General features: G+C 41.6%; 1 protein-coding gene across 4 annotated transcripts in view; it reads left to right on the top strand.

Moving 5' to 3' along the window:
• Positions 1 to 8643, top strand: part of tesk1b (testis associated actin remodelling kinase 1b) — a 57297-nt gene extending 48654 nt beyond the window's left edge. For all 4 annotated transcript variants that reach the window (XM_054747684.2, XM_015946766.3, XM_054747687.2 and 1 more), the window contains 5 exons: positions 3570 to 3660; positions 4664 to 4747; positions 6258 to 6344; positions 7208 to 7304; positions 7383 to 8643. In XM_054747684.2, coding sequence (XP_054603659.1) covers positions 3570 to 3660; positions 4664 to 4747; positions 6258 to 6344; positions 7208 to 7304; positions 7383 to 8500 — 1477 coding nt within the window. In that variant the 3' untranslated portion in view covers positions 8501 to 8643. The remainder of the gene's footprint in view (positions 1 to 3569; positions 3661 to 4663; positions 4748 to 6257; positions 6345 to 7207; positions 7305 to 7382) is intronic.
• Positions 8644 to 12649: the final 4006 nt, after the last annotated feature.

Below are 12649 nucleotides of genomic sequence, written 5' to 3'. Positions count from 1 at the left end.
AGTTTTCATCATCTTAATCTGCTCCAGCAGTTAAGTAAACTGTTTACAAAAACGTTAGCTTGACATTTGAGCTTCCGTTGCTATCAGCTAATCGTGCGTTCGCTCTCTCTTCGGTACTTGGAAATTCCTACTTCCAAGTAGGCAGAGAGAAAGCCGCTAAAGTTTGGCTTCACTTCACTAAATGTGATCTGTGACTGGGTGATGACAACATCAGCAACGTTCAAAGTTGAGCATCATCTTAATCTGCTACAGCAGGTAAATTAACTGTTTTAAGATAACGTTAGCAATGGAGCGCTCAAATATCAAACTTTCAGCTAATGATGCGTTTGCTTTCTCCTGGGAACTCAAAAATTCAGAGTTCTGAGTCAGAAAAATCAACAGTTTGAAAAAGAACTGCAAACAGAATGAAGATGCACACTTAATTTAGTTCACAGCAAAGATGTTTGTTTCAGTTTAATTAGCAGTTTATAATACTAAGAGGACCCACCCATCACGCAGTTTGTCCCGAGGCGAAAGGAGAGAAGTATAGGTACATGGAGATGGGTTATAGTTTGTGAAACACCACAATAATAAAATACAGTTGTATGGTATTTAAAGTTTGTTTTTGTTTCATTTGTAGTTTTATAATACTCGGAATAACGAAAAAATGAATGCAAGTCAATGGGGCTAAAAATGCTTTTTCTAATTCTGCTTGTTATGTTCAGTGGATTTCACATTTGATGTCTGTGAATTTGAAAGACACGTTTTGATACCAAGAACGCGCTTATTTTCGAAAGAGGGGAAACGCTATTTTAGGTTCTGTGTGAAAGTCTAAGACTACAAATGCACTTCATGAAAGTGACGTCATCAAACCAGACTGAGGAAAAATGGCTGTAAGCTCAGCAAACTTCAAATCCTTCCCACAGGAGGAAGCAACCACCATAAATGTGGCCATTTGGTAAGTAGCAGGGGAGAGGAGATTGTGTTGATGTTAAATATGCAACGTGCCGATGTAGTCATGCTAATTACGAAAATTTACAAGCTAATAAATTTCAATGTACGTGACAGGTATGGTCGAAACACCCATCATTACTTTTCCTTTAAATTGCAGTACAACATATGTGTGATCCAGGTAGTAAGGCACAGTGGATTAGAAAATAGCTCTTTTAGCCCCGATGACTTGCATGGGACCTATGAGCCGACCAGAAAGCGAGGAGACTTAGGCTCGTCTCTGTCGAAAAAAAAATATTTAATTCAAAAAGAGAATAAATAAATTATTAAACACTCAGAAGTATCAAATTGTTACCTTTAAGTACAGGAATTATTTCCTAGGTACTGGAAATTGGTACCAAATTGATTCAACTCTGAAGGGCACCTGCCCTATCACTTGTGTCCTTTTCATGATGATCAAACTATAGGTGGATGCAATTCCAATTCCAAACACTAGTGATGGTAATGTAAGGATATTGGACCATTGTATTGTGACCCTTTGATTGCCCCATACTCATAACAATCCAGACTTATCCACTGTGTATAGCACTATCAAAGGATAAACTCTTTACATTTCCCCCCTCTTCCATTATATTGCTTCTAAATTCTAACTTATTTTACAGCCATTTGAGAGTATTGGAATGAATTTTAAACGTTATCTGAAGGACTTTGTCATAAACGTTATCTGAAGGACTTTGTCAGCTACCCATTTTTAAGAACAAATGAGAAAAGTGACAAATGTTGTCGTATTTCTTTAACACGGTCCGTTTAAAGCTGCAATAGCAAATATACAGAACAAGCTAGGTTTTCAACGCAAACACGGTCACAAAACACACTTCTCTCCTTGGGTGTCGTTCCTGAGAAACCTCCGTCGGAGCTGTGGGGTTCTTTCACTAATTGCTTATGAAAATTACAACATGCTTTTGTATGCCGATTGCAGGGTATTTTGTACGTAGGTTTCCCCTTTTGAAATTGACAGGGAAAAAAACATAATTATGAGTTATGTTGACATCTTTTTTCATCTTTGTGCACATGCACAAGTGGCTGGGTGGCAAAAACAAAGACAATATGGCCTGCTATCAATACGTGACGTACACTTTTAAGAGAGTTTATGGTCAAAATCCCCAATATATAAACATTTTACTGCCCAAAGACAAGGGGAGGTTTAGAGAGAATCTTAAAATCTGTACTGAAGACAAAATTCAAGTTATTAAAAACTCGTATGAGCTCTGGGATGACAGAAAACTTTGGTCTGATTCACCGGTGATTTCCTCACAAATCTGCTAGAAAGCTCTAGACCCTTCACTCATGATAACGAAAGGCTTTCAAACGTCCGGAGGTCTACGATTATTTTGTTTCCAGAAAAGTTGGACCGACCTCTTCTGAAAACAGAACGCGGTGGTCATGCTAATAGCAGCAGTCGGCTCCGACGAGCAGAGTTAAAGCGTTTATTTACATCACCTGTGGGTGATGGTCAAATAAAACGGATAACTCCTCACAGCAACTGTAAAGCTGGGTTAGTCTTCATTAATCGGTGTCCTTATTTATCTATTAACATTATTATAGCGATCACTGGTCGAGACATCTGAAATCAGAACGTGAATACAATATGACTCGGTGGATTTAACAGTACACAACACTGAATGTTTTTGAAAGCATTTTCTTTAACTAACAAATACTTAGTCAGAAGGACTTACCAAACAAAATGAACGTTGTCCAGGTTTTCTTCGCAGAGTCCGGGTCGCCCGCGATTATCTTGTTCGTATTTTATGGTCGTTTATGGAGAAAATCCCAATAAAACTCTTTTATCACGCCTCACACGGGCCAAGCTATCAACCACACAGCAGGAAAGATCCATTTGCTTCACTAAATCTTCCTCCAAACATGCAAAACAATTGAATTATAGGCAAAATACGCTTTTTCTTGCCACATACCCCCATGATTCAATGCGACAAACATAAACATTGATGTCACAAAAGATCCTCCTACAGAAAGAACAAAAAAGTAAATTAACCCCCCCCCCCCCCCCTCCCCCAGGACAAAGGTTTAATTGCCAGAGGGGGAGGGACATCAAAAGCAGAGGAGTGGAAAATCCACCCACCCCCACCCCACCCCACCCCCCACCCCCACCAAATCGCACCCCGTGGAGTGGAGAATCTCTCGCACCAGTGACGATCTGTTGCTTAAATATGTGAGTGTGAATATAGAGGACTCGGGGAAATGCTTTGGACGGAAGGGTCCAGTAGTTGGCTTTGGTCCGAAACGTGTTACTCACTGTTGGAACGTTGACGAGAGGCATGGCAAAAAAAAATTTGAGCTAATTTTTTTTCAAATTTGCCATTGTAGCGCTTGTTTTTCATAATTAATATTCTTAACACAAAATCCATTAATGTAAACACAAGTGTGTTTTAAACGTTGGAAGAGATTAGCTAACCTGGCAGCAGCCAGATCTCTGTGTTGCCCCGCCCCGTCAAGTCTACACATTTCAGGATTCTCCTAAGTTCAGAAAACTCCAAATCTCGCAAGAATTCATCTTGCAGCGCAAGGTTAGCGTTTAGCTGTAAATAAGCCACTCTTATCCTTTTCTTTATGCTCAACAGTGAGGAAGAAGCCCAAGAGCCTCTGGCTGTTGTGGGCTCCCCCTACTGGATGGCTCCGGAGGTGCTCAGAGGAGAGGTGTATAACGAGAAGGTACTGACTGGAGGCTTTCTTTACTTTCACCCCCCTTTGAGCTGTAGACTGTTGCAAGAGTTCAAGGTCCACTGTGGGTGTGATACTAGCCGCTCAAATAAACTAATGAACTCTGCGATTATGTAATGCAATAAATACTTAATATGTTCTGTTACCTTAAAGCTAAATGACCTGCTGTTACATAACAGGCCTGTTTGTCAGCTCTTGGTTGAACCTGGTAGAAGTTGAGTAAAAGAAGTATTGAATTTTAATTTTTAAGTTTGTTTTTTATGTAAACGGAAACTCCAGATTTGTGGAAACCAGATTGTGAATAGAAATGTTAGCCCTGTGATTAAAATTACCTAATGCATATCCACTTAAATTAATCTGATGTATTTCAGGTGTTTTTCAGTAAATAAGAATCTGCATATTGTTCCAAGTTATACCTATTTAGAAGAAAAAAGGAGTGCAAATTTTGCAATTTTCTGAAGTTTCATAAACTAAGATTCAGAATTAATCCCACAGTGGGGAAAATTAACTTGCTCCAGCAGCACATACACTTAAAGTGACAGTGTGTATTTTTCCTGGTGATAGGGGCAGTAGATAGCTAAATCATAGCAAGCAAGCAGTATTTTTGTGTTTGAGTGAGACCTTGCCAACGAATGCCTATTAGGGTCAAAAAGCCCTGGGGAGTGCAAACTTAAGCAAAATGACAAGAACATCAGACTCCCTTTCATCACTGGCAACAAGTGAAGAGGCAAATGTGTAAAACAACATTTTGGTGGATATTTCCAGAAATTAATGGTAAAAACTACACATTGTACCTTTAAGAGTAAAGGAAGAAGAAAAACTGACATACTAATGTACATCAGGTATTGTACACATATTGAATATTGCATTAATGTTATTGTGTAACAAGATAATGCCAGTACCAGTTAAACTCAAGAGTTACAGGTTTCTTTCCTGCTACGGTTTTGTCTCATTGGATCTAATATTAGGTGCTTTTGTGTGTTGATCCCTGCAGGTTGACGTCTTTGCATATGGGATCATCTTGTGTGAGATCATTGCGAGGATACAGGCCGACCCAGACATCTTGCCACGAACTGCGGTAACGGCGATCAAATTCTCGTCATGAGCGCGAGCATTTTTCTGTTTCACACCCTCATCATTCTCAAACACATCAGGTTGAAGTAGCTTTTTTAAAAGATTGGGGGGGGGGGGATCTTTCTAAACAAACCGTGTGAGCCTTGCGGGTATTGCCTAATAATGAGGGCAGCTTGGTCACACACCTACTCTCATCTAAAAGACGAAAAGACAAAATGAGATTGCAGCTTATCAGGAAGTGCCAAAACCTGACATGGAAACAACTCTGCTTCCAAGAAAAGCATGTTGAAAGTAGATCATGCAGTTTTAGATTTAATCCACTTATTCTTCAAAGACTGTTTCTTTCTGTCAGGGTATAAAATACTTAACAGCGCAACAATGTTTTGCAACCACTTCTGTCATAACTCGATTATTTTAAAATATTGCATCATATCAGGGCTGACTTTGCAAACAAAAAAGGAAAGATATACCACTCAGTAATGTTTGTTGAGTTATCATGGAAAAAACAGCAAGTTGACCTACTTATGTGATCAACTCCTCAGAGATGAGCTTAGAGTGTGTGTTTTTGTGTTTGTTGATAGTGATGTAAAAACAAAGCGCATGAGTAGTTAGTAACCTAAATGCTGTTAATGCTGCACTAAGCAGGAGCAGCTAACGGTTGTAAATATATTTAAAAAAATTGCATCTAGTGAAAAAAAAATCAGTTTTAAAATCTTTTAAAAACTCAATGTGGTTAAAAAATGCTATTAGTTATTTTCTGACTGTTATTAATCAGAGTTTCACTGCGTTAGGAGACTTCATTGGTCATTGTGCAGATGCTAGTCCCCCTTGTGTTTGGTTAGAGGTACTGCCGCTAAAATTATGCTAGGGCACTCTCTAGTAAGTAAGTAAGTAAGTAAAAGTTTATTTATATAGCACCTTTCACAGATATAAATCACAAAGCGCTGTACAACATGATAAAGATCAGGGCAAATACCTCTAACCAATAAAAACATCCAAAAAACGATAGCAGTGATAAAGTAGAAAATAAAATCATAAGTATAAACAAAGTCAAGGTGTGAACCCAAACAAAGCCATCTTTTAGAACATTTAGGGAGGGAACGCCTGGATGAAAAGGTGAGTTTTTAGATGATTTTTAAAGACCTCTACAGTGTTAGAGAGACGGAGATTTGAAGGTAGACTGTTCCAAAGTCTGGCTGCAGTAGTCTGAAAGGCCCTGTCCCCTTTGGTTTTCAGTCTGGTTCGAGGAACAGCCAGGAGGTTTTCAAATGTGGATCTAAGGTTCCGAGAGGTGGAGTGTGGGGATAAAAGCTCAGATACGTAGCTTGGAGCCTGGTTGTTGAGAGCTCTATAGGTCAGGACTAAAACTTTAAACTGTATTCTATATTCTACCGGGAGCCAGTGGAGGGACTGTAAAACTGGGGTGATGTGGAGGCAGAATATATTCTACATTCATTAAGAAAACCCTTAATGACTCTAATCGTGAGAATAACTTTAACTTTCTTTTCATTCAGGACTTTGGTCTGGATGTTGAGGCTTTCCAGCTGATGGTGGAGGACTGCCCACCTGACTTCCTGGATTTGGCCATTTCTTGCTGTAATGTAGGAAACACTCATTTAACACACACCATGACTAATATGCTCCTTTTCTTTGTCCCGTCTGCTGCCGTGTCTTCTGTAGGCATCTCAAAGCCAATTTAGGACATTCTTCTTTTTGCTCCCATTTATATTAATTCTAACAACATTGATTATATTGTCATCCAGTGAAATAATTAAAAATAATATATATATATATATATATATATTTGTGTGTGTGTGCGTGTGTGTGTGTGTGTGTGTGTGTCTGAGTGAAAATGAGATGAGCACATTTTCGCTTGCTAACTAGTTGATTTCTGTAGCCCAGAGACATTAAATTCAGAGATGCGGATGGGCACAACATTCCCAAGTTCTCCCTAGCAACCAAATGTGATTGGCTGTTAAGCTGCAGTTATGGGGTGCTTTTTCCAGTACCCCAGGAGGGAAATTAGTAAATTTGGTGAAGGAAGCTCACTGTTTAATGAGACAGCTGGTGTAAATGCTGAGTAAATAATTCAGGTTGCATGCAGGCACACACAGTTAAGCAAATCTGACACATTTATAGTAAATATATGAATATGTGTGGTAGCTTTATTTACGTTTTAGATGTTTTTTTTCTCCCTTCAAGTCAGTGAGGGCAGCGCCCTCTATGGACGAGGTACCACTGCCATCTACTGTATCAACACAGCATCATATTGTGATCAAATTAGTGATTTTCACCCTTATTATCTATGTTCTGTTCCACTGAGGGAATAACGAGTAAAAAACTAACGGTGTTTCCGCTGTTTAGGCTTCAGCATGTATATAATGAAATGAATAAATGAGTGCATGTCTGTATTCTGATGTGTTCTTTCTGTATTCTGATGTGTTCTGTTGGTTCTTCCTGGCAGATGAATGCAAATCTCCGTCCATCTTTCTCCCAAATCGTAGCCGTGCTGGAGAAGAATAAAGCTGAGCGAAAGCAGAGGGATGAACCCCTGATTGATGGTGGGACATTTTATTCTCTTCCCCAAATAAAACTTATGATGTGCCTCTATATTAACACGGGTTTAATTTTCTGTAAAGCTGCATCTCCAGCTGCCAGGCCTCTACGAAGGCGGTCTCTCAACCTGATGTCAGATCCTCACCTCTCCCGCAGCAAGTCCGACATGTTGCATTCTACGGACGCGCCCTCTTGTGTTACCATGGCTACTCCTGCTCGAGTCAACCCCTTCTCTCAGCGGGAGGACCTTAAAGGCGGGAAAATCAAGCTTTTCGACACTCCCAGCAAGTCGGTCATCTCCCTGACCTTCGCCTTGCCTCCTCCACCAGACTGTAACGATGTTCCAGTATCTGAAGATGATGTGGACGAAATGCCCAGGAGGCACAGGCGCTGCCACTCACTGCCCTGTACGCCTCCTCCACACCTCATGGCGGCTCCGAAATTTGTGCTCACCGAGGAGGGGTCGACGTCTGACACGGACAATGTGTGTGTGTGTTCCAGTGACAGGAACAAAGCAAGTGAGGAGGACCGTCTGTTAGGAGGTGAAAGTGAGTCTTGTCTGGCAGGCGATTCAGGTCTTCCGTTGTCTACTGAACCCTTGTCGATGGACTTCCTGGACCACGAGCAGCAGGAGGAGGTGAGGGAGGAACCCATGGACTTCACTAGCTCTCCTGATTCTCAGGACATCTCATCTCCGGACTCCAAACGACCTCCTCCTCCTGCCCTCTCCTCAACTCCCTTTCAACCTTCCACCCCTCCCTTCTCTAATGGCTGGGGGTCAGCCATATCCAACGGACCTCCATGTCTGCCTCCCCTCTCGAGTTTGGACAACCAAAACGTGGTCATTAGTCGACCGTTAGGCTGGAGCGATGATAACACTCCTTTAACCAACAACAATGGCTACCACACCCCTCCCAGCGACCCTGCTGGCTCATCTCCCTTTGTTTCTGGCAGTGGACACTCCCTGGACCAGGAGGAGGTCATCTCTTGCCCCGGCTGCTGCTTGGCTGGACTTCGCTTCCCCTCGGTGTGTCTCAGAGCTCCACCGCGCAGAAACCCCTACAAAAACTTGAACGGGGACCATGTGGCCTCTCGTGGGCTGCTCTGTTCAGGACTCAAGGGCCTCCCATCGTCATCCCCTCCCACAACCACCAACACCAGCCTGGAGCCTGGACTCGCCTTGCCTGGGGCGCAGACATAACCCTTCAACACCAAATGAGCAAGTGGGAGTAAACGCTTTACCTAAAGCTCTTCCCTGGAATCTAAGCGGGTCTTCTTAGAATTTGCACAGATTTTTATGCAGCAATACTCGTCTTATTTTCCAGACACTTTCTTTTTGTTGCACAGGAGACTTCGAGTGTCTATGTGGGTTCACTGAAATACTGTCCAGACTTTAGACTCCCTCCAAGAAAGATGTGGGACATGACCTTTTGGTGGTGGCGCCCTCTGCTGGACAGAGGGCGCCACCACTGGGGACATCTGATTTGACTGGTTGTGTCCAGAACTGATCAGCATGCGAACGCTCCAGTTTTGATCCGAGTCAGCTGGTCGTGTACCAGTAAAAGCTGTAAAGATTATTTATGAAAGCTGATCATGGTAATGCTGAAACAAGGAATGTTAAGCTTAGTATTAATACTGCTGCAAGGATTTGTTTTTGTTTGTTGTTTGGTGTTGCTTCTGAATGAACAGGCAGTTTTGCTTTAATGTCTTAATTAACAAGAGCTGTATGGTGCAGAGCTGTGTGCGTGCGTGCGTCTTTCACCATTCTTACGACTATTTTTGTTGCTGTATGATCTTCGTTGGCCGTTCTGGTTGCCTGTTTAAGCTCTTCAACTGTATTATTGTATAAAGGAAACTTATTATATTTGGAAATGAATGGTCACAGACCTGCTTGAGATGTACAGATTCTTATTTAAAGATGGAATTGAATAAAGATAGAATGCACTATCTTGGTCACGTTTATTAGCATTTGTCCTCCCCTCTGTCAAATATATGAACTTAATTAACAGACACAGGTTTAGTATAAAAGACAGAATACATGTGGAGATCTACTACAGTGCTTCCAATGAGCAGATGTATATCTGGTGCACCAAAGTTTTGGTCGCACTAAAACCAGAACCATCTCACTGACGGAGTTGTTTCACCTACACATGAATTTATACACAAAATTTCTCCCTATAGTTTCAAATCCAGAGACACTGCACTGCAAACATGACTCACACATGGTGGTTTAACAGATATCTGAAAGCATCGTTGTATGCCGCATTTAGCTTTCTCGCTTTTTCCTTTTTAAAATACTATAAAGGGGCAGTGTAGAGGGAACAGTAAGCTCTAAAAAGTTCAGTCTTATCTGCACATATAAAACTCTCACCAGCTTGTTTCCTTGAGCGTACTTTTTGCAGCATTTGTGCTGTATATCATCATCGCATAAATCTGATTATGTGGCCCAAGTACACTGCCTGGCCAAAGAAAAGGTCACACTCTTATTTCGTTGGACCGCCTTAGCTTTGATGACAGCACACATTCACTGTGGTGTTGTTTCTATAAGCTTCTGCAAAGTCACAAGGTTTACAGTACAGGCCAAAAATTTGGACACACCTGTCATTCAATGTGTTGTCTTTATCTTCATGACCATTTACATTGAGAGATTCTCACTGAAGACATCAAAACTACGAATGAACACACGTGAGTTATGTACTTAACCACAAAAGGTGAAATAACTGGAAACATGTTTTATATTCTGTTTTCTTCAAAAAAAGCCACCCTTTGCTCTGATTACTGCTTTCTACACTCTTGGTATTCTCCTGATGACCGCCCACTCCCGGGAAGGTTCACCACTGTTCCATGTTGTTGCCATTTGTGGATAATGGCTCTCACTGTGGTTCGCTGGAGTCCCAAAGCTTTAGAAATGGCTAACAAGGGGGGCAATTACTTTTTCACACAGGGTGGGTTTGGATTTTGTTCTCTCCCTAAATAATAAAAACCATCATTTCAAAACTGCATTTTGTGTTTACTTGTGTTATCTTTGACTAATGGTTAAATGTGTTTGATGATCAGAAACATTTTGTGTGACAAACATGCAAAAGAATAAGAAATCAGGAAGGGGCAAATAGTTTTTCACACCACTGTACATGCGTAGACACATGACAAGAATTGGGGACTGTAGTCATTCGCAACCCAAGTCGCGCTATCGTAATAGATCAAGAGGGTTTATATGAGGATAGACTGTTGGAAAACCATGTCAGGTGACTACCTTTTTGTGAAAGGCGTCAATGGTCGTCATGATTGTGTAGCCTGCAAAACTAGACTGAGAGACCATTTAAAGGTTTTTGCAGGTGTTTTGAGGTAATTAGAGTTTGGCACCAGGCGTGTTCAGTATTGAACCTTTTATAAATATTCAATTTTTCTGAGATGCTGAATTTGGGATTTTGAAGATTAAAGTCCCATATTTGTCTCACACACACACACACACAGGTGTGAAATTTGTTCTCCACATTTGACCCATTCCCATGGGTTAGTTGTGAGCTGCAGACACGGCCATGCTCAGGAACAATTTGGTGGTCTAACCCCCCAATCCAACCCAGCAGCGTTTGTGCTGCCTTAGAAAACTGGCCTCATTCCATGTGGACAGGACTACAATGTCCATGTTTTATTGTTCTTTTATTTGCAGTGTTTTATCCTTTTCCTTAGCCTCATGGTTTGGTCAGGTAAATCTTAAGCAAAAGGAAACACTAAACAGGAAGTGATCGGGTCGTCTGCTTGGAAAACCAGGGAAAAGTGTGGCACAGCTGTACAGTGGACAGGTAGAGAGGATTGCTAAAGCTATTGTTAGGGACACGGGACACCCACTACATGGCCAGTTTACTCTCCTGCCATCTGGACGGAGATTTATTGTGCCAAGGTGCAGGACCAAGAGGTACAAAACAAGCTTAATTCCCGAGGCAGTAACGTTACTCAGTAAGAACTGAGTCTGGCGTGGCTATTTTATTTTATTCACTTATTGTTTATTCTTCACTGATGTGTGTGCTTTGTGTGCGTCTGTGTGTAACCTGGGCGCTAATTCTCGTGTCACATGGCAAATCAAATTTACCTGTGGGTATTAAAGTTACCTTGAACCTTGGGTCCCATTTTTATGAAGTCTCTGGTATGACCTGACTGGGATTTGTCCCCGTCCCAGGGTGAACGTGTGACACGTTCCAGGTAGAATGGGTGGATGGTGCCACTAATATTAAAAGATTAAAATAGGTTCTAAAAACAAGGCAAGCAGTGCAACCACAAAAGCAAATTAAAAAGGGGAATTTATTCCAAAAGTTCACGGATGATGATGCCCAAAATAAAACTCCTAAAATAAATCTGTGCTGGGCCTCGGGGGACAAAGCAGTCCAGTCCGGCCCTGCATGAGCTGGACAGGGAAGCCTTTACAACCCTTCGCTCTCCGCTGCTGCTGCTGCTCCGTGCCGCTGGTGAACCCCCTCCTCTGTCCAAGACTCCGACCGGACTCAGTGGCACCTGTACGCACGCCGCACATGTGTGGAGGGAGGGACACCCACGCTCCTCCGCGCTATAGGCCGCCGTCCATCCTCCAGGACCGTACTCCAGGTGCTGATTACACAGAATGAACACACAATGTTGCACCAAACAAACTAAAAACACACCATCAATAAAAACATGCACATCAGAATAAAAACAAGTAAAACATGCAATATAAAATATCACATAAGTGCAACATCTCTGTGACAAACGCTCTACCACTAGCCCACTGAGCTGATTTTAATTAGTTGTCAGTTACAATTATCCAAATGAATAAACATTTGAAACATATCAGCCTGTGTATGATGAATCCAATATACAAGATTCACTTTTTGAATGGAATTACTGAAACAAATCAGCTTTATGATGTTATAATTTTGTTACCTGCACCTGTAGAATTATGTCAAACACTGCCCTTATTTCCATTTTTCAGACACAGTGTGAATGGATGGGATCTACTTAAAAAGAAAACTGAACATAAAACGTATTAGACATAAATATGATGTGTTGCCTGATTGCATTTGATGAAATACCGATCTGACCTCAGGACAGGACGTGCGGAGCCTCAAATCAGCATCTTTCAGTTCTAATGCTCTAATTAAGAGGGGTTTTCTCACCTCCCTCTTTAAGTGGATCACGCAGCCTATCCTCTTTTACAAAATCACTCGCCTTTAATTGACTCCTCCTTCACCCTCTTGTTTGCTCCACGCCTTCCTTCCTCCCTCTGTAGATTATTCTGCCTCTTCCATGGCTCCTGAGGTGTTGTGTTTTAAAGGACGTAAACCTTCAACGCTGTACGGTTTCATGCGGCACACACTCA

Source organism: Nothobranchius furzeri, chromosome 2, assembly GCF_043380555.1.
Source record: "Nothobranchius furzeri strain GRZ-AD chromosome 2, NfurGRZ-RIMD1, whole genome shotgun sequence".
Lineage (NCBI taxonomy): Eukaryota > Metazoa > Chordata > Actinopteri > Cyprinodontiformes > Nothobranchiidae > Nothobranchius > Nothobranchius furzeri.
The sequence above is the reverse complement of the archived record's forward strand: the minus strand, read 5'-3'. Positions and strand labels throughout refer to the sequence as shown.